The sequence below is a fragment of the Dermacentor albipictus genome, chromosome 7 (assembly GCF_038994185.2).
Source record: "Dermacentor albipictus isolate Rhodes 1998 colony chromosome 7, USDA_Dalb.pri_finalv2, whole genome shotgun sequence".
Classification (NCBI taxonomy): domain Eukaryota; kingdom Metazoa; phylum Arthropoda; class Arachnida; order Ixodida; family Ixodidae; genus Dermacentor; species Dermacentor albipictus.
Genome location: NC_091827.1, coordinates 50,064,101 through 50,086,404, shown reverse-complemented (window position 1 = coordinate 50,086,404; position 22,304 = coordinate 50,064,101). Strand labels below are relative to the sequence as shown.

Sequence of the window (22,304 nt, the reverse complement as noted above, 5' to 3'; positions counted from 1 at the left end):
CTGCATTTACTACGCTTTGGCCGCTTTGCACGATTGAACGGGCAATACCTACATTGTTACTATCACTCGCAGTAGCGAACGTCCCGTGTGAGCGAAATCAAAAGCGTCGAAGAAAATATTTGTGTCTGGAATCCATAGTGCGACATTAATAGTTCTTGTCGGAACAGTGGTTGTGCATATAATTCTAAGCGGTATTATCTACAGCGCCATTACAAGGCCATAAATAAATTTGGCGGGCTTTGCTAGGGATTGTCTCGTCACGCCCCCTGGCAGAAGCTTTTAAAACCTGAGGTGTTTTCAATGCCTTGCCTGCCAATCGATGGCGCTATGGGCAGCTGGTGTCTGCAGGTCTGCAGTCATGCTGCATATTGCTGCCTCAATCCATACGGTAGACGAAGCTGAAGCCTACGACAGTCGTGTCGCCTGCGTTAGAATGTTGCGGTAATAAATATATATTTTTTGTGGGCTGTGCACCGTCGGAAGTTGGTGCATGTAGTTGCACAATTATAAAAAAAAACCACGTTTCACTTACGCATATAGTTAATGCATGGCCCTTTTTAAGGAGTTTGCGGGAGTTCGTAATTTCTCACAAGAGCTCTACAAATTTTGTATTTGCACTGTCCATGTTTAGCTGCGGTCGTGTAAAAAAATGGATCGGTACCAACTTGCTTAATTTGATATCCTGATGTGTGGCAGTAGCTTATTTATTTATTTACTTTTGCGCCACGTCAGAATCTCTAGGCGTAACGAGCAATCGTGGTTCACAGCATCTGTGCATACTATTTGAGTTAAGGAAATAAATTTTACTAAAGGCAGCAGAAGCTCGCACTTTTTATTTCGTTCGCCCAGCCTTAACAAACCATACTCACGACGTGTGCTCCAAAGGAATCGCAACAATTTGCATAGCATGTTGAAATCTCGTGAATGCATGTCCTTAGTCTGGTCCGCGAATATGATTTTGTTACTAGAGGTACTTACTGCTCCAGGCTAACAATGAGACAACACTATTGTGGAAATCGGCTGTTGCGACGATGAGGACGGGTTTCAATGACCTGACGACAAGCAGACGTACCAATTATGTTAATTAAGCGAATACACACATTGTATACTCCCGCTTTCAATGTTGCTTTCTGTAAACAGATAAAAAACATTATTCGCTCTATTTCCCACAAAACATGTAGAATATCTAGACAGCGAATTTTTGTAGTGTGTAGCTACCACATGGACGATGTTTCAGCGAACATTTTCAACAATTCTGAGAGGTTGCCTGTAGCATATAGCACAATTCTAGTTCATGAGCAGGTCTACTCGAAGCAGCGGACATTACTTCCAAAAGAATACATTGAAATTCCAACTGTGGAGTTCTCAAGGTGGATCCACTTGGAACGAATTCTCAGGAGCACACCACTTTCGACATAATAATTCTGGAACATTGCAGAGGAATGCGTTGGCGTTCCGGTTACCTTTATGCCTGAATGCACAAAATGACGTTTTCTTTTAAAAGATAACAGGAACGCCAATGCATTTCTCCACAAATTTCGGCAAACAATATCTCGAGACTGGTGACAGTCTGAGAATTTGTAAGTTGCAATACTCAAGCTGCAAGCTGTATTTTGTAAGTTGCAATACTGTAAGCTGCTATATAAGGTAATTAGCTAAAAACTGACTTCGTGATTTTTATGCGTTGCATATTGCAATCACTCAGTTCAGCCCTTGGGCGCGGCCGGGCAGCCACCATTGAGGGTAAGAGCCATTGTTCATTGCTGCGCGTCTCATATGTGGGTCTATTCTCTTTTAGGTTTCCTATGTTTGTTATTAAGTTGCTTCTGTTTTTATGCGTTGCATATTGCAATCACTCAGTTCAGCCCTTGGGCGCGGCCAGGCAGCCACCATTGACCTTTAGCGCAACCACGTGACGTGACGTCACGACAGCCGGAGGAAAAGCTGGGCGCCAACTCACGCAATATGCAACGCATTCTTGGCTTAACCAAGCTAAGCCTGGCCATTTTTTATGCGAAGCATGTTACGAGAGCTCAACCCAGCTCCTCAGGCGCGGCGGTGTCGCCTTCAATACCACGTGACACCGTGACGTCACGACAGAGGAGAAACGGGGCTCCAACTCGCGCCGTCGCTCGCGGCGTCGCGGCGGTATATAAGCAGCTGCGCTTGCCTCTGCTAGAAACTCACGAGGTGAGATGCCTCCTGGAGACAGAGCTGCTCGTTGGAATGAGAAGCGAAGGTTGCGGCGTGCTACAGAGACTGATTTTCTAGGTGGCTTTGGCTCAACTCTTGCAAGATGGGCTGGGTGGGAGTCGAACCAGGGTCTCCGGAGTGTGAGACGGAGACGCTACCACTGAGCCACGAGTACGATGCTTCGAAGCGGTACAAAAGCACCTGTAGTGAATGCGGTGTTGCCTTCGAAACGAGCTGTTTCTCAGGCGTGCGTCGCTTGCTCAGGCGCACATTCCGTTGCCGCGCCGAACGCTGCGTTGCTCGACGCTCACCGCGTCCAATGCGGGGCGCGTAGTCGCTGCGCCGTAGCCCATTGTCTTACATCCCTTGGCGGGTCGACGGGAACGCTGTCGCGTTCCACTCTTGAAGGCGAAGCAGAGTAACGCATGAGTTGTTTCTTCGTCTAGCCGAACCAAATATAGCCAAGCAACAGCAGTTCACCAGGCTAAACAGGAGTTCAACAACTAAAATAAAGGCTAGTATGCTTCGCATCCTGGGCTTAACCTTAGCTAAGCCACAGCCATTTTTTCTTAATCGAACGGTTATGATTTTCAATTTCTTGTGCAAGTAATCTCCTCCTCGTCGAGTAGACCAGCTCGTGAACTAGAATTGTGCTATCTGCGACAGGCAACGCATAAAAAGATGTTGAAAGTGTTCGCTGAAACATCTCGTATATGTTGCCATACACATTCGTGCCCACGGGATGCTCTTAATGTGCAGCGATGGACGGTGCCACGGTGCATTTGATCGAAGGCGCTGAAGAGCGTCCAAGTCAGCGTTCTGAGGTAAGGACTTCCTATTAGTGCCTGACTGATTACATATGGAGTCGTGCGAGTCCGCGGCCAGTGACAAACTTGAAGCTCACTTACAGAGCCCAGAGGAATACGATAGCTCAAACTTTATTTATTTTTTTTCGCTGACCTACGAGTTCGTTGCCCACACAATTCGCAAAGTTTGTCACCTGTCAAAATTTATGGTCAGTACGCCAATATTGTCGCAGAGTTGATTGTCAAAGTGTCCTCTGTAAAGAAATACTGACCTGTATTTCCGAAGTTTAAAAATATATTCCACCGGCTTCTCGTAATCAAATAGGTTATCAGCTTCAAGTGTGGAAGTAGGGATATATTGAACATTTTCAATCGATGCAGAAGTTGTCGCGAAGTGCGTTGCCCTGTGTTTGCGACGCTACCGTGAAGACCTCGGCAACATTTGTTTACTTAGTGTAGCTCCGAACCAGCTGCTCGGTTTGCGCCCTAATTGACTTAGTCACGCTAAACAGCGGCTGTGGCGTTGTACTGATAAGCTCGATCGAGGTGGCTGGTCTGATCCCGACCACGGCAGCCGCATTTTGATGAGATCTGAATGCGAAGTCGCTCCTTCACTTTGATTGAGGTGCACATGAATAAGCGGAGCTAAATCAAAAACAATTCCGGAGTCCCCCTCTACCAATGTGTCTCATGATCAGATTCTGGTTTAGGCAAGTCGAACTCGACAGTTAAATATTTTCTTCTCTCATTGCTTCAGATTTTGTGGCAAGGTAGCAGTTCGTGGTCTCTATCGTTAACATAATAACACTTGGTAATGTTACTTGCCTAGTTTGTCAACCCGAAAAATGCGAATTCGCATCCGCCTGCACACCTGCTGCTGTTGCCATTGTCACCACCCGCCTTAACGAAGCACCGGAAAACCATACTGAAGGGCATTGTGTGCCGCACAGCAAACAAGAAAAAAGCACAAAAACAAAATAAACGAGCAGCTAGTTGACCTAAAAGTGCCATGTTGAGAGATCGCAGACGAAGGCAGCATGGCCATTCCGTTTTCTTTAAATCCAAACAGGTAACATGCATGACCACGTGTTATGTATCGAACAATCCCTATGATAAAAAGAGATCTCGCTGTAAAATTTCAGGAAGAGCCGAGCTGTGGTAAAATCAAAATTGATTTTGGTGTCTACGATGTCAGGGAAAAACGAACGTCTGCTAGAACGTAAGGTTATTGTGTGAAATTGTAGGTTTTACCATACAGTTGGAGGCGCTTAGATCAAACTGGCTTATGCGCTAACGAGTTCGTTACATCAGACACTTCGGTAAACGCAAACACGCCTATTGCGTTCTTATGTAAACCTTTCTGATAAATTTGTTATTTATGGATTTGTTAGGCATATACAAATAAAATTCTTCGGTGTTACGTTCCAAAACAACGATCTAATTTTGAGGCATGCGGCAGTGGAGGACTCCGGAACATTTTTTTATCGCATCTGGTACTTTTAGGGCACCTGAATCTATGCACATGAGCACATTTTAAAAATTATTTTTGGACTTCGCTCATCCATGTGCGGTTGTCTAGTCGGGATAAAATCCGCAGCCGCCTAGCTTTTGTCCAGCTCAGAGGTCGCTAGGTTTATATAATTGGAATGACCTTGATTTCTTAATGATTACGTCCACTGCACATGTCGTATGAATTGTATAAACTCGTAGTAATCGTTGTTATTGTTTTCCGCATGCCGTGCAGGTTTATAGCTTTAGTTAGGTCAGAAATACAGTTTTAAGTGGTTAAGCGATGCTTTCGAGTAAAAAAGTGTGCCATGAATGCCAACCCCGATAAACGCGGCAAACGCACATTCGTACAGGAGAGTCCGTCGGCAGAGGTGCGTTGGCCCTCGCCAACCCAGGACCAGGACCACCTAGACGCTCGCATCCGAACCGCCATCACGGTAGGCGTGGTGACCATGGTGATCCTGAGCTTGTTCGCTATGGCCTACGCCTTCAACGAGGCACAGCGCCAGCTGGATTACCTGCAAGACTCGGACCACGTGAAACCCAATGAGTGCGTCTGATGCGCGAAGCTTTGTTGCACAAATCGCAGTTCACGCTGGAGCTCTCTTGCAACGTAACTTGCTGATCAATGTCGCCTGCTTGACTGGCGCTCAATTCACGAGCAAAGTCAGTAGAAATGATGCGATTATCGCTGTGTATTTCACGTAAGTGCATCATTCCCTAAGTATCTGTGGCTGGTAATTAGAAGGAAGGCACTAGAAGCCGGCACATCTGCTGGTGCAGAGCCTGAGAGGCGTTTCTGGCCTTAAAGATCAACAATATCGTTTTATGCTATTTTGTGCTACCTACAGGAAAGTTAACATCAAGGACGTCTTGTCACGTGTCATCATGTATTCTCAAGACGCACATCTAGCAACAGAGAGCTGTATTTGCAGTTTTTCTTGTTACTCTACAAATGTTTCATTGGATCTTCTCATGTAATTATTATATTTGAGAAACTGAGTAATTAATGAAGAATACTTATGCAATCAGGCGGACAGCAAAACATACTGAGTATCTCCATGTGACGCAAACCTTGGTTGTGCCCAGCTATGTGGCACTTGCACATCTTTAAATCTTGGTGCATGATTGCTGGGACACTCCGTATATATCTCTGGAAGAACAATAGCTGCGCATTCAAGCACATACAGTAAAATTTAGAGGCCAAGGTGTTTTAAAATTTGAGTTTGCCTTGTTATCCAGTACTTATTTCTATAGGCGCATAATGTTGTTTATTTACCCGTTAAAGAGACTTATACATCAGTGCATGAGAGAACATTATGAAAAAGAAATATGTGGTGGTGATGGTGGTAACGATGATTATGGTGCTGCTGATGATGATCATGATGATATTTGGTGTTTAATGGCGCAAGGACCAAATGTGACTGCAAAGTACCACGCGAGTGATAAGCAAAAACATGTACACCTTAAAAAACGTATATGACGGCAGTCAGTCTTGTGTCATGGATGGCAGCAACGGTAGCCAGAACATGGTTCCAGTGGGCGCAAAGTCTTAGAATAAAAGCATTATTATACATGCTAGTATGGAAATATGGTACAACCCCGCTTTATCTGTGTTCTAAGATAGGTAAAATGTTCCGAGTGGATGAACAAAACTATTTTGGAGACCGCATATTTTATTAGATTACGAAGGAAAGATTCGGAAGGCTTTCCATAATAAATTTGAGGGTTACATTATTGAAATCCTGTACTATGCATATTCCATATTGGTTGTACATGTTTCTCGCGGTTGTCATGAGCCGTCGATGTCTTCCATATTTTACCACCTACATATCCCGCTAAATTTAGCGAGTAAGTAAAGTAACAGCATCCTCCGCCAATTTTAAAGATTTTTGTCCGGTAGAGTGTCGATAATCACAACTTCACATGCCAAATTTGCCGTAAATTATAAAAATAAAATACTGTACACTTACTATTCTCCATGGCATCATGCACCTTTCTTTTTATCTAAAGACGTCAAAAATAGCCTTATTGCGCGTCGCAACAAATAAAAACAGATTACTAAAGCAATAAGGCACGTGACCGGAAGTTTCTTGGTGCCGCAGGCCCGCTGCGGTTATCGCACAGGCAAACAATCTGTAATGATTACGCTTCATTGACGTAGATGCCGTCGAATTGCCGCGCCTTAAGCTTTGCGTGTCATTTTAGATATGTTTTGCGTGTTTTTGAATATGAGGGTGTTAAAAGGAAACCTCTTGACTCGTTTACCACATCAACGATATTAAATAGTGGCGCACAGTAGCCGCGTATTAAGTCATCCGTACGCACCTGTCTTCCCAATGCAGCCTGGAGGAGGCGTGGCGCATGGCGTCTAACAGCACCCACAGCGTTGCCACGACGACCGACGACTTGGACATCGTTTCCCTGTCTGCAGAAGCAGACGGCGAGAAGAAATGGCGGCCGTCCACGGCGGAAGCAAAATCGCCTGGCGATGGCTCCAAGGAAACGGACAATGAAGACACCGAGTAGAAACAAGGAAGACACTCCGATTAGCCGATAGCCTGCTGGCTGCAAGACTAATTATCATCACTGAGCGACCATTGATAATTACGAACAATTTCATTCCGATACTACACCCTAATTCAATAAAGCCATCTTGCAAATATACGGCTGAAATCAGCCTATATTTACTAATTAATTAAATTACTATATTAATATGGTTGAGTTTGCTTCGAACTCGAACAAAATTTACTGGTCATAAAAGGTATCACGCGTATTTTTTGATTTGGTGAGTAAACTCAAAACAACTGTCTTCTCAGTTGTTATAATAGATAATGTTCACATATGCTATATGTGCGAATGTCGGCGTGCCGTATTACCTACGCATATCTTGCCCATAAATAACGCAGAGTCTTTTTGCGATACAAGCACAATATCATTCATCCAGTTCCTTTCATACCTGACAATTATTTAGTCTGACATATACCGGGTGATATGAATTACTGCCTATAGGGAATTATAGGGAATAGTTATGATGGAAATAGGGAAGGCTAGAATAATCTTCAGACATATCCAGCCATGACCTTAGTAGACCCTGATTATTACTGTCTTTAGATTGTTTAGTACATTCTGCAGGTGGCAAGGGTTATGAAGGAATAGTACAGAGCCTACACATGTACGGTTTATAATTCATTTGTTGCTTTCCTTGGGAATAAATTAGGCACTTATTCAAACTGGCTGCCTATACACTCTTAAGCAATATTACACCATTTTGCCACCTCAATAACCGTCATCTGTCTTGTCCAAATTTCCTTTCTTTAACGCGGCGAGCCCAGTACTTTCCAGTAACGAATGGCATGCGCGTTATCAGCATGACGTAGCGTTCCCGACAGGAAAGTGTCGGGCGCGGTGTTTCAAAAAAAAGGAAACGCAAGCAAGGCAGATGACGATTCTCGTTGTGTGGCAGAGATGCACCCTAAAGCGTGTAACTTTGCCTAAGAGTGCAGACAGACATTTTCTTTCATCGGCCTCAACACCAGGTCGCTAAAAAACTTCAGCATTGCTTTCACTCGATTCTGCTCCTTTGTTTACAATTGCCGTTCCCGCACGGCCGTTACCGATGATAAAGGACAGCTCGGATGAGAAATCGCGAAAAGGAATAGAGTTGAAGCAAAACCGTTACATTACCCAGGGACGGCTTGGCTTTACGGACTGTGAGCTTCAGCTCTAAACATAGCTGTATTCGGGAACCAGGTCAAGCAACCCTGGGGGCCGTTGAACGTTTTGCCGAACAAGAGCGGAGAGCCGGGGTTGTTCAGCCTCGTACAATGTGACAGTGCTTTGTACATTTGCCAAATTAAACGTTTTCCACTCTTTCCGCTCGCTTCCTCCGCTCACAGTACATAAACACATCATAGGCATCCAACCTCTCACTGTCTCCAGCCGTCCCTGAAAAAAAAAAGAAGAAAAAAGCAAATGCATATTTTCTTGGCAAACTAACCTTTAGAACTTGCAGCACCGATGAAGCCTCTGAAGAAGGGTACAAGCGTGGTTACCAAAGCTGTGTTGCTCAGTCGGTGACGGCGGCACCGGAGAACTCTAATTAATGCGCGGACGGCGGAAAAGCACGCTGCTGATGCAAAGTAGAAAGTGAGTACTCCTTTGTATACAAGTCCACCACGTCTCAATACCTCCAAACTCAGAAGTCCAGCCCCGTATAGTGCGAGGACACTTTAGCCGGCCATCAAATAACGGCTATAAGCACTTTGCGCATAACCAAGCATCTAGTTGAACGTGTTTGGAGATTGACCAACTCCCTGAATCAACAGTTTAAAAATAGTCGGGGCTTTCTCGACGTCGTCTTACTTTAGTTTCCACAGAATTGTTATTTTCATCATTATTTTATGCGTGAAAAATACTGTGAGTGACAGATTGGCAAACGGCTCCGGAACATGCGCAAACCGCGAAATTCTGGCCACCTCAAGAGTATGGCGGGGTAAGAAGGATAGGAATGCACCGGAACGAAAACGGAGCACTAATTCAGTTACTTAAACGCGTCGCACATCCTCGGGTCTGTGCAGAGAGATTGTGCTTAAAACAGAATGCTTCATAATGAGACAAGCTAACATAAGTGTGGAGATCAGAAGATGGCGTCGGAGCTAATAACTTCGCGAATAACTTGCACTGACTGTAATATACTGCTATCCGTGATTTCACTGTATAGTTGAACAGATTTTTTTAAAAATCTGCATTGATGGGGATAATGTGCCGCGCAAGAAAGACAAAGAAGAAGACCACACTCTAGGCACCGTAAGTGCGTTTCTGTTACCTCATTGCGTACAAATATGGTATTCAGTAATGACCGCAGTGTCACTTCCGTATCTCTCAAAGCATTCAGCGGAGCGCTAGCTATACCGATTCTGAGGTTATTTCACCAGATGAATGCGTGAGGTGTCTTGTTTGTAAGCAGTGTAGGACTTAGCACATGAACATCTGCGCAGATGACATAGATCTAAGTGTAAATTTGTTAAGGCTGAAAATAATTTTTGTTTCTTAAGTAAAGTTTACTTTTCCCATCTGGGCGCTCGAATGGTCAAGCAAAGTGAGCATTGCGTTGACAGCTTTCCTGCTCACACACTTTATACATGTAAAGCAGCACTAAATATAAACGTTAAATTATTTTTGATTGATAAAGTGACCTTTCAAAACCCTTCCTTCGTTAACTTCGCGGCCATAGCTTGTTTATTAGAAGAAAAATTTGAGATCGAAGTGCAATATCTTTTGAACTGCAGCTCCAGTACAAGTACGCTAGCGTGACGTCCACAAAACGTTTGCTTCTTTTTTTTGCGCTTGGGCAGCTCAGGTCCAGTAAACATTCTTGAACCATACTGAATTGAGTATTTGCCTCATTTGAAATTCAATCCACGATAGACTGTATACGCACCATTGAACGAGGACGTCGAAAGAAGTGCACTATATCATGGATTCTCACCAACTAGCCCGCCAACGTGTTTTAATCAAATTCAATGCAGTCCATGTTTACCGCTAACAAGTTAAACGAGTACCGACATTATATTCTCGACTCTTCATTTTTGTGAAGTCCCGGGATTGCTAAAGGTTGGAAAAACAAGACTCGCAAACATAAGAGCGCCATAAATAATCTATCACGACAGCTTTTCTACAGCTAGTTTTGGGTTACTTTCTACTGCGTCGTGACGTCATTAGGCGCAAGGTAGTAAAGCGCGAGCAGGACACTGCGAGGTTTCGGCACTCACTCCCACTCGGTCGTCTACTATGGCGCTACAGCTACCTCATACGTGAGGTTCCATACGTTCAATGTCCTGCTACTGCGTCACCACGTTTTGCGTCTTCACGGCATGATGCGGTGAATACCTGGGAAACGTAACCGAAAAGGGCAGTAGGAAAAGGATTATACTGAATTATTTGAGGCGCCCTGAGAATGGCGAACATTTTTTTATAGGCTTTACTGGGGCAAGCTCTTAATTTACCCCAACAAATTAGCAGTCCCAAATATCACATGATTTCCAGTTTAACTAGGCCGAGCAGGCGCCATAGATATTCATGACGTCATGGCCGGCAGATGCGAGTTCAATGTGGCGTCACCGGCCGTGACGTCATAAATATTGTTACGCATGAAGAGAATACGTCCTTTCCTGGCTTCCCAAGCAACTTTCTGTGATAATACTTTTTTCTTTTTTAGATTTTTCATATTGTAGTGAGGCAATGTACTAGCACGCTTTATGAAGCCCGAGATGTCTTTCACCTACTTCTGCATGGTTGCTTGTTCTTCTTCCGCTTGGTCTTACTGACTCGAGAAATCCAGGACAGATGTCTCGGAGCGACGACGCTTTCTCGCCGGAATATCAGCAGCCGGGGGCCCTCCGGTACGACCTGCCTCGCTACACTATGGGAGAGTATGGTGCGCTTGTGATGGAGCCCCTCAGGACAGAAGATTTACCTGAAGTACGTTGAGCGGAGCTGGCGTACGCTAGTTTGCGAACCAATCGGGTGCTTTGATCCATCGTTAACGCTCACTGTTAGTTACCGTGCCAACTGTGGTCGCGGTCTATTTTGTGTGGCACTGAAGAGAAAGCTACAGGGGCGGAGCTTCCGCACATGTCTTATCGCGCCTAGTACTGTGACAACATTTGACAGTGCTATATTACACTACAGCACCGCATTTACATTTTGGAAGAGATGCTGAGTCGGCGTGGCTTCCACCTTCGATGGTATCGCATTTACACAAACGAGACGAAGAAATGCAGAAGAAATAGTTGAAAATTAGCAATCAATGATGTACGTTGTCCTATTTTGAAATGTTTACGTTCACTTTTGCCCGGCTCTAGCTCATGTGGACGACAATATGGGACTTTTTGTAAGACGCCCTTTTTTTTGTAAGACGTAGCTTTCGCCTCGATCATTGTCTCCGAAAGTTTTCCGCGATTAAGGGCCTGCGACAACGTTGGATAATCCGGGCTCTGCATCCGTCAGGCAGAGCCACAGGTGCAAATTAGCGGGGGTGTTGATCAGCCGGGCTGACAGGCGGCCGGTGTATATGGCAGTGCTTGCAAGAGTATGATTCAGCATCTTTTAAAGCATCGCATCGTGTACAGGGAGTGGCGTGTTTTACGTGATAATAGAATGTGAAAAAAAAATATTGCTTCAATTAAGCGTGAACTACATATGGCGAAAAACCGGCTTGCAAGCGACGAACTTCGTCCGGCGGCGAGCGCCAGACAGTTCCAGACTCCCGGTGTCGACCAAATCTGACGCCTGTCTCGCCTAGAAATTTCACCCGGCGAACTACGTTGCCAACAGCATTCACCACCGGGCGTTGGCGGAGAAGAGCCAGTGAGCACCTATAACGTCACATCCAGGCTTCCACTCCGTTTGCTTGCAATGGCGGACAGCCTACGGCCCGAAACGACAGGCGATGTAGCGAGCGCGAAAGTTACTGATTATCACGCAAAAATACGCGTTGTAAGTAATATTTCATACTTCACTTTCTTTATCTGAAGAGGAAGGGGAGAGTGAATAATGTTCCCGTATATAAGCAGAAAACAACGGTGGCAATCATCGAGGCGGTGCACATATTGTCATCTAACGGGTTTATAACACCAGTTTCAGTTTTTCTTCCCTGTAAGCGTCGGTATTGTGACGTCATGACGCAATAGCTGGTCGCATGGGAGCAGGTCACTCGGTCACATTATACGCTGCTACTCCTTGCGAGGCCCGGTGTAGCAGCGTCGGAGCGAGTGTCAAAAAGTCAAGATAGCGCACCCCCACGTGACCCCCTGCTGTGACATGACGTCAGGACATTATCGCGTTCTGGAAAGCTAAACAGAAATGTCTGTACCAAAGTTACTGTACCGAATTAATTGAAGTACCTTAAGCCTCGCGTGCGCGTTTTCGACATGTTTTTGAGGTCCCACACCTTTAATAAGCGCAGAAGCACGGGTCGAAATCGACATCTCAGTGCTAACGCGAAATTAAATTTTAGGGATGGACAGATATATTCGAAACCCTTTTTTTTTAAATTATGGGGTTTTACGTGCCAAAAGCACTTTATGATTATGAGGCACGCCGTAGTGGAGGACTCCGGAAATTTTGACTACCTGGGGTTCTTTAACGCGCACCTAAATCTAAGTACACGGTTGTTTTCGCATTTCGCCCCCATCGAAATGCGACCGCCGTGGCCGGGATTCGATCCCGCGACCTCGTGCTCAACAGCCCAACACCATTGCCACTGAGCAACCACGGTGGGTTTCGAAACTTTCCTATAAGGAAACTAATATTCTCCTATCGGATTGGGTGCTGGAATCAAATAGTTGCCATTCGATATGTGCGCAATTACCGTAGAAAAGTTTTGTAATACTACTGAATCCTCAACTGTGAAAAGTCAGTAATAAAAATTTATTGAAGGTACGATAGCTTGTATGCTGGTGGCCATGGTAGGTGTAAAACACGCGAAGTTACGCACAGGAACAGGCTTCATCCCTCAGTGAGGCAGGCTTTATCGACTGAAGGTCGTGCTTGTGCGATCGAACAACTCATGTGTTCCTGATGATCCGTTCGTTCTTTTAATAAGGGAGTCTTCATAACGTGTAACGCGATAAAAGCAACTTGCCAACGTAACAATACTACGATGCGAACATTACTTCATAATAGCGGCAAGAACAGCTGCTCAGTATTGCAGCGCTGGTCACAAAGCATTCTAAATTCAATTCGCTTCTGGCAATATCTGATTGGCATTTGACCATATCTTGGCATTTCTTGGCACCATATCTTGGCATGACCATATGATTGGCATTTGACCAATATCTGATTGGCATTTGGTCTCGCGCATCCGCGATTAATAAATCACTCCGTGTTCTTTGCATACCTGCGGCGCCGGCCGCGGCTTGCAGCCTCCGCCACGGAGCCCTGGCACCTGGGACACCCGACTCATGCTCACGCTCGGTGGACTCATGTTGCTCGTCTTCAGCACCGCCACAGCGGTGATATTTATCCGCATGCGCTCGCTCGCGATCGCCGACATCGCTGACGAATCGAGTGCCGCCATGAGGGAGCAAACCTCAATCTTCTAGTAAGCACGCACGTGCAATCAACATCGGTGGCAAGGCCGATTTGCCATAGAGTTTCTCTACTACATTACCTAGAGGGAAAGCTGGCGCTGCTGCGCTGTGATATGCATGGGAATGCTGGTATATTGTGACTTCGGATTGGCATCGTTCTCGTAGAGACAGGACACCTTGAAGACGCGCTTGGCAAGTACCGTTCCGTCTGTCACAATGATTCATTTTCTACTAGAACAGCACGTGAAAAGCTGTTTTAGCTTTATTATTACGCGAAAACATGTGTTGTTTAACTATGAGAACTTGTTATTGTGTGTACGACTACATGTTACGTAAAAAGTAACAGCGGGCCGCTAAAGTTGGAGGACAGACGACAAGGTTAGCGCTCGCTTCGAAACAGTTGGTCGTCTGTTCTTGCTTTTCTTCGCTTGGCCATGCATCGTGGGTGAGTAAAGATGTAATATGCGTGAATGGAAACATTTTTTGAATATTTTACATTGAGAACGCGTTATTTGCGTAGCCATATCCACGTTTTAGACGAAACCCCTTACAACACCAGCCAACACGAGCCTCGCAGACACATATACCGTCAATCCCATGACGGCACGGTGCCCCCTTAAGAAACTCCCATAGACGGTGGTGCCAGATTACCCTCTAGGTGGTATAGTGAGAAACTCTATGCGATTTACAGTGCCCTAACATCTTTTATTTGGAGATCTTTTATAGACTACTTTTATGTGTGTCTTGACACGCTGCCATCGTTTTTTTGTTTTTTTTACGTGGGCGTTTTCTAGTGGTAACAACCCGTTCACGGTAAAGTGGCTCTGCATGAGAAATTGTCACCCATGTCTTCTCACTGCGTCACGCTGGAGTAAAAGCCATGACCGTGCAGAAAATGTATTTATATATATTGTTAAATTACAGCCAAGGATGGCGGCACCAGTGGACCGAAAATAAAGTTGGTTATGCACAGAAATTATCGAAATTGTGTGGAGTTAGACATTATGTAATGTAGACAACGAACAGCGTAGTTAACCGTGCTGAACACAGTGTGCAGGCTATAGACAGCATGTATCGCTTTTTTTTTCTGGGCAGGTTATAGAAATCAAAATACAATTCCAACATTCAGGTGGTGTAGGATCGCTTCTCGTTAATATAGTAAGAGTAGGCCAGCTGGTAGTTCGAGTCTAGTTTGGACATTTGCTGTTTAAATTCAGTTTATTTATTTAATTAGTTTAGATTTACTTGTTTATATATAATTGGGCCAAAAACTCAACGCCAAGACCTCAACTGAGGAATATTACAGTCAAGAGTCTAATCTCCATAATCCCAATGCCCCGTCTTGTCATGGGCAAAGGTTTCATCTTTAGCTTCGACATCTCCTGTGAAACGAACAACTTTCCAGTTTACTTAAGATCGCTGTGCGTGGAACCGATAGAAAAGCAATTAATCTAATGTTTATATGACTATGTGTTTCAATTGAGCCATATTTTACATAGCATCTTGGATTTGCCTTTGAAAGATCAAATGCCGTGACAAGAGCTCTCAGAGTAGCCCAATATTCCACCTATTTCATTCAAGACAGGCATTTGTCGCATCAAGATGCAATTTTTGAGGTGTAAATACGACGAAAAACTATCAGCTTCATAGACACATGGTCTCCAAAAACGCTCAATAGCTCGGAAGTATATAACTGGAGCACTACAAGCATTGCCATGCGAAGAATATATGTGCTGTGCAGTACAAAGTGTACAAAATGTATTTACTAGACATAGCTGGTAGCTGCGTGCGCGGTGTCTTCCCGTGCAAATGGGACTTGAGGTGGCGAAATCTCCAGTTTAGGAGACTCGCTGAAGCGAGAGACAACAGGAGCGTTCGCTTCCCTCTGTCTGCACTGCTCATCATGCCAAAATTGCGACAGTCAGTGTTGGTAGTCATCGAATCAGGTATGTACTTGTTTGCCTGTGTGCAGCGACACCATGTTTGTTGATTTTACTATAGTCACCGAATGTTTAGCCAATTCTTAAGGAGGATGAAACTACGAATATCACTTGGTGTACTTGTCCAATGCCTCGCTATCGCTATCAATGTTTCGTCTTACGGGTGACCCTGCGACTCCTTTTTTTTTCATTTGAACATATTTGTTTCTGCCAAAGAGAGTCCCTATATTGCTTTGTGTGTGCAGCTACAAGGCAACACGGGAACCAATTAACGCGACTTCAGATGCACCAACCTTGGACTCGAACACCACTTTTACTGCAACTGAAGCCCTGAACGAAACCTGGTCCATCTAATCGCGCTGATGACGCTGGTTCGTCTACGCGCCCACGCATTAGTGGGCGCCACCGCTCACACTGACCACTGTGCACGTGTCAGCAACATGAATCTCATCGTTCTTATGATGTACTACAGTAAAATATTTTTGCGCCACCCGAACACTTGTCTTTATACTATCACTCTTGAGTTTACGAATAAACTTGTGTCGTCTCTCGCACAAGCGCAGGTATCTAGGCTTCCAAAAAATATCTTCGAGAGATAACACCTATTTAGACTTTTCCTTTCCGCAACCAAGTCCCATTGAGAGAGAAGCATGTCGACACGCCTCCGTAATAAGCGATTTCTTCGTTAGGGAGACAACTGTGGAAGTGAAAACTGGCTAGGTTTACGGATTATCATCAACCTGAAAACAGGTAAATCAGCGTCAGCAACGTAGGTACACCGAAAAGAAAAAAAAATAGGATGAACGCTGCCAATCCTGGACATTTCGCAGGATAGAGACGGTTCTTGTTCGCCGAGCCCTGACCGGCCAGCTTCTGTCACCACCAAGGCTACACCTCATAAACCCGCACTCATACCCGAGCCCTAAGTGCCCATCATGCCCGGCCAGAGGTACGGCCGAACATCATCTATGTCGCTGCTCTGCTTTATACGCGATCCGTAAAAGGACACTACACTCCCTGGGCGGGAGCCGCCATGGCACTCTGCAGGAGTCGCTCGACCCACCATCGCACATCGGGCCCAAGGACTCACTCCAGCTTTGGCGTGCTTTTCTGGACTTTTTCAGGGAAAAGGAAGGGCCTGGTCTCCTTTTGCTGAGCCGACCTCGGTACACTCCACCTCGATGAAGAAGAGAGCACCGGTCCCCCTCCCCCATGTGGCACCCCTTTTCTGCCGCGAAGCTTCGCCTATTAGATGCCGAAATAAAGACATTTAAAATGAAGATAGGATGAATTGCAATAGTAAAACACGACTTTACAATAGCAAGAAAACAACTGTTTCCATGTCAGAAGGCTTGATAAGGCAAAGGAACCCCCTCACCCCACCAAATTAAAAAAAAACGGAAAAGAAAATTGGCTACGGCTTAGCTCAGCTAACCCTGGATATATGCAAAGCGAAAGCTTGGTTTCGTCTGGTTAAGTCTTGGTTTCACTTCACTAACTTTTTATTTAGCTTTAATTATTATACTTAACTATACAATCACAGTTTAGCCAGGTATGACGGCTGTGCCTAGGTCAGTGGCTTGTTCGCGCCACCGAACACGCATCGTTCGGTGGTGCGGTGCTCGTTGTGCCACAGGGAAGGCACAAGTGCTAGATATGCTAAGTGACACCGCGAACATGCGCAGTGTTGAAGCACAAACGGACAAGTAGCGAACGCTGTTGCTACACCGATCATGACGGTGCGACGCCTGTTGCATTCCGGACACTCTCCAGTGAAGAAGCTCGCCGGGAGACATCCACTGGGTGGTCAGACGCCGCTTGGAGACGACGGCTCAAAGCCCCTCGATCCCGTGCAACGCTCACACAAGACGGCCCGGCCTCCAGCTGATTCACGGCCAAGCCAAGCCAAAGCCACCTAGAAAGGTGGCTTTGGCCAAGCTCGCACTGACTAGCCGAGTGCGGTGCTCCTCTTAGCCAGACGCGCGGCGAGTCACGTGGTCAGGCGGCGGCTAGCGCGCGCGGTTTCACGGGAGCTCGGCGCGGCGAGTCACGTGGTGCGTTGCCAAGGCTACGGCACAGCTGCGGTCAAATGAGTCATATTCGCGGCGACGGCGAAACTTTGCTCGATGAGGTTAGTAAAGTTTTCGCTTTAAAAATATGGGCAGTGGCACCCGAAAGCGAAGCCTGAAAATAGTGGCAAAGTAAAGCGCGGCGCTCGCTCTTTTTGCGCAGTGTTGTTGAATTACGCGGGGAGCAACAAGGCGTTACGCAGCACGTGAAACGAATACTGGTGCGAATATTAGACGGGGTCGCAACGCTATAGAGCGACAAAAAAACGCCGGCAGCCTCGTTGTGTACGTCTCAACCTTGTTGGTGCATAAAATCAGACAGACGGAAAAACCGCCGGCATTTGTCGGCTGCGTGTCTCTGGAGCCTTTCAAACGAGGCGCGCGCGTGGGATGTCGATAACACGACAGTACAAACACGCCTCGAGTTTTCGCATGATTGCTGTCGCATTGAAACAAAGAGCAAATCGTGACGCAGCCTCGAAGTTCCCGCACCACTTCATTTTGATGCCGTACATTTAGACAGTGCCTTCTCAGGCCATCATAACTTCTTTGCTGGGAAAGAGATACTTCATTTTATTCTAATGCGTCCACAGACAGCTTGTGTTTCGTGAACATATATTGCGTTACGACGGTCAGCGTAGAAGAAAAATATCGGGAGGCGTTCCGCTCTGGGAATATGGACGACCAGCGAAGCTGTAGCACACCATACTGGGTTAGACATGGCTACGTGTATTATTTTCCATCATTTCGTAATGGTAGTTACGACAGATTTGCGATTACTGTGATATGCACTGATTGGTTCGGTTATAACCGTAGATTATTGGCCGAAGTTAAATCTATGCGCGACCGTTGTTGACTAGCAGAGTGACTTCGAATGGTGCGCCGCTTCAAACTGTTCCAACGCAAAGTGAGGGAACCATTTCTTCTAGTCTGGCTTTGAAATGCCCGACGTTGAAGTGTCCAACGATTATTACAGCGGTAGTATCGTCACGGTTAACCCATGCCAAGTGCGTGGTCAAGAACTTATCGGTATCACACTTGGATGTGCCTGGAGATACACATAGACATCGAACATCACAATTCCGTCTTTCGTTTGTACGGCACAGACATCCCCACAGTCGGTGGCATTGCTCTCTTGCGAATCAAGGGTGTGCAGTTGTACATACATTTTGTCCTTTGCGCACATGGCAGCGCCTCAAGCTCCTGAAGTCCATGTGCTGTTTCACAAAGGATTCCGGTAAACCAGTCGACTTGAAACAATGCATCTTTATTTATTTATTTTGTGCAGTATTATCTATTATGAGTTTTATTATTAGGAACGCAGTGCTTCAAGCCTTCTCCACCTCCGCCATGGGTGGGTGCGTTATTGGAGTATCTCCGGAATGTGTCTGCGCTCCCCTACACACACACATGTATATATATATATATATATATATATATATATATATATATATATATATATATATATATATATATATATATATATATATATATATATATATATATATATATATACATAGATATATATATATAATATGGTTAACCCATAAACATGAGAAATAGAGGCAACCCTAGCCATATACAGTCACTCGAAAAAAAAAAGTTGGCAGTTTCGCCAAGGAGCGAAGCACTGATAGAGACAAGTGATAGCGAGGGTTCAGCGTTACGCTTGGCTTCCTTGGACAGTGTTCGGACCTTATGCGGGTCCGACTGTCTTGGACGCCGCATACGTGGGTGCGCCGAAATTTCTGGCACCCTTTAAAGCTTGAATACGCTATGTAGAGTCTGTAGTGGCTTTGCACAACGGCAGTACGCTGCCCGTGTAAAGCTGTGCCTTTAATACAAAACCACTTCCTGCTTTGCGCACTGATAAGGTTTGCTGCTTCTAACATTTGCTAGTCTCAGAAAACCTAACGTAAAAGCCATGCGCTGTGAATCTTATTTTTAGCGACGTTTGTTCGCGCACTGTACCCACCGTGGTTGCTCTGTGGCTATGGTGTTTGGCTGCTGAGCACGAAGTCGCGGGATCGAATCCCGGCCACGGCGGCTGCATTTCGATGGGGGCGAAAACACCCGTGTACTTAGATTTAGGGGCACGTTAAAGATCCCCAGGTGGTCGAAATTTCCCGAGTCCTCCACTAAGGCGTGCCTCATAATCAGAAAATGGGTTTGGCACGTTAAACCCCATAATTTCTTTTTTCGTGCACTGTTATCTTAAAACGTCTCAGGAATCGTTAGGTAAAGGACCTAAATCCTGGTCCGAGCAAACTTTGGTGGTTGAATACTTAGAATATGCGGCACGCATGAACGTGTAACGCTGGTTTTCATGAAACAGATTTGGATCGTCACGGCTACGGCGACTGCAATTATGACGACGAAAATTGCTACCGTGATAATACTCTGAAATCCATGACGTCCACTTGACTCACCGGTGTTGGGACTTTAACTTGAAATTTAAGAGATGGCAGTAATGCCTTCACTTTTTTCTACAGTGATCTACCTTTTCCTTCGAAATGAGCGATAATAGAAATAAAAAAAAGGAAACGCTAAACAATGTTTTGGGACGAAAATGAAAGCATACAACGGAGCGATCTAACGACCAACGGTGCCTTTCCTCTGTATGCCTCCGTTTGTGTTCCAAAACAATTCTTACCAGACCCGCACCAACTGGCCCAGGAAGAAGAAATTTTGAAATATTAGTTGTTCTGTGCAAATTCATTCTATGCTTCTTTTAATTTACCTTTAATTTACATGAGAGTAGTGTTAAAGGCACCATCCTTTCAGAAGAAATCAATCGCTACAATTTTAGTGATCCTATTGAGAATAGAAATACAGAATGCAGTCCATCCGAAGCCACGTTAGGCTTCTCGAGAAACGCTGGTCAGGTAGCGAAGAAAACGGTACAGTTCAGGAAGGCTGTTTCAAGCAAAAATAAAATGAACTTTCACTATATTGTCTAAGCAGCACGAGCTTTTTTTTTTTGGCGAAAGCAGTTCTTAAGAGGCCTATCCAATTGAAGTTGAGCAGTAATCATGGCATAAGATGGACTAGTGGTGCGTCGGAAAAGTTCGAAACGAAGCTTCGTGAGGAAAAGAAGAGAGACGAAATTTGACGTACAAAGCGTGTGCTGCAACTTTTTCCGTGGGTTGTACGCAAAGCTATAGGTTATGCGCGCTGCTATTTACTGACTTACAGTTGTGAGTTCAGCAAGGCATCGCCTTGGCTGAAGGTGCAGAGTTAGAAAAAAAAAGCTAGTGCCGCAAATGCTTAGGTCCAGTGCCCCCACAGCAGTATTCTCCACACAATATACTTGGTGTATTTTTCCATGAAGGACTGACATCAATCGAACACGTCGCACCCAGAGTCAGGCACACACACTTTTTGTAAGAATCCATTCAATGGTAAACAAATATCAAAGCTTCCAAGAACTGATCAATCTCTAACATAGCGGAAAAATAAATATTGCCCTACGTCTAAGGTTTCTTGCAAAACACACTGCAGAAGCACCATTGGTGCTATCGGGAGGAGCTGCAAGAATGGTGGACGCAGAGTTGAAAATTCACATTAAAATATCTTGAGTTGTGCGATGAAGGGCATGGACGGCTAAGGGCGACCCCTTGGCTGCATCTGCATGAATCGAATGAAAGCAGAGTGGCATATTAAGGATGTCTTCTATTATTTATTTATTTGGTTGTTTGCATAGTTACTTATTCGGGAATTTAGTTAGTTGGTCAGTTAAGTAAATAATAAGTAAATAACTACATAAATGAATAATTAATTACTTAGTAAGTCAGTAAATAGTTAGTTGGTTACCTTTGCATGCTGCAACCTACACCGTTATTAGCCCAATAACACTGTCTAAATTTAAACCTACAAAGAACAATTGCATGAATTCAGCATTTGAAGTAACAGATTCGGGAATGGTCGCATCGATAGCGCATCCCAAGGGTGAGATTAGAGGGGCGGCGGGGAAGGGAGGCTCCTAAAGAACAGTGCCACAAGACCAACCCGCTACGGCAATTTCCCGCTCTCATTATTCATCCGAGAAGAACGGGACAAGAAACTGAAGTCACAGCCCCTGTTTCTCCTTTTTGGACGCGTTCGAAGCACTGTTTTCGTTATAAAATAGCACGTACGAATCGCTCCTATTGGAAACTTTCAGCCATGTGAACACTTCCAACCGCTCTTCTCTTTATGCCATTATTTCTTTCTTTCTTTTTGTTTGCGTTAAAAATGCAGAGTAAATAAAGCAATGCGTTAGATGACTACAGGACACGAGTATACGTCGAAAGGGTCCAGCGTATGCTCGGCGCTGAGTACCTACCGCGTGTGTCCATTGCTGTCGTTCGGGCAACATGCCGTGGTCCCGACCTAGGACGGTGCTTGCGGCGTGGGCTTCAACGCGGGCGGCGCGTACCCACGGCCGAGATACCGCCTGCGGTGCCGCTCCCTGCGAACCTCGACGGACGCCACCAGCGGAGGACCCTGGGCCCGACGCGCCGACTCGGCGCCCAAATCCATGTCCAGTTCCGGCGCCTTCATTTTCTTCATGCGAGCCTGGCCGTGGTATACGACCTGTGGTGCGCAGGCATGTGGCAATGCGACGTGTGGCACTTGTTTACGTGCGGGTCACTTCAAGAGTGAGCTGCAGACACTGCCTTGGCGCTCTTTGGCCACACTTGGCCCTTGCGC

At 45.5% G+C, this 22,304-nt stretch overlaps 2 protein-coding genes across 5 annotated transcripts in view; one reads left to right on the top strand and one right to left on the bottom strand.

Moving 5' to 3' along the window:
• The first annotated feature begins 9,273 nt into the window (after positions 1-9,273).
• On the top strand, positions 9,274-16,039 carry LOC135910116 (uncharacterized). 2 transcript variants are annotated; one of them, XM_065442163.1, is made up of 4 exons: positions 9,274-9,317; positions 10,844-10,991; positions 13,436-13,614; positions 15,789-16,039. In XM_065442163.1, exons 2-4 carry the CDS (start codon positions 10,857-10,859, stop codon positions 15,895-15,897), a joined length of 423 nt encoding a protein of 140 aa, XP_065298235.1. In that variant the 5' UTR covers positions 9,274-9,317; positions 10,844-10,856; the 3' UTR covers positions 15,898-16,039. The 2 variants fall into 2 exon arrangements, with proteins under 2 accessions (XP_065298235.1, XP_065298234.1); XM_065442162.1 differs by having other exon boundaries at positions 9,292-9,317; positions 10,852-10,991.
• A 4,539-nt stretch (positions 16,040-20,578) lies between these two features.
• The window catches only part of LOC135910115 (uncharacterized), an 18,052-nt gene continuing 16,326 nt past the window's right edge, over positions 20,579-22,304 (bottom strand). For 2 of the 3 annotated variants that reach the window (XM_065442159.1, XM_065442161.1), the window contains exons 8-9: positions 21,937-22,187; positions 20,579-21,239 (exon numbers count right to left, since the gene is read on the bottom strand). In XM_065442159.1, coding sequence (XP_065298231.1) covers positions 21,216-21,239; positions 21,937-22,187 — 275 coding nt within the window. In that variant the 3' untranslated portion in view covers positions 20,579-21,215. The remainder of the gene's footprint in view (positions 21,240-21,936; positions 22,188-22,304) is intronic. The other variant, XM_065442160.1, reaches the window with a different exon arrangement.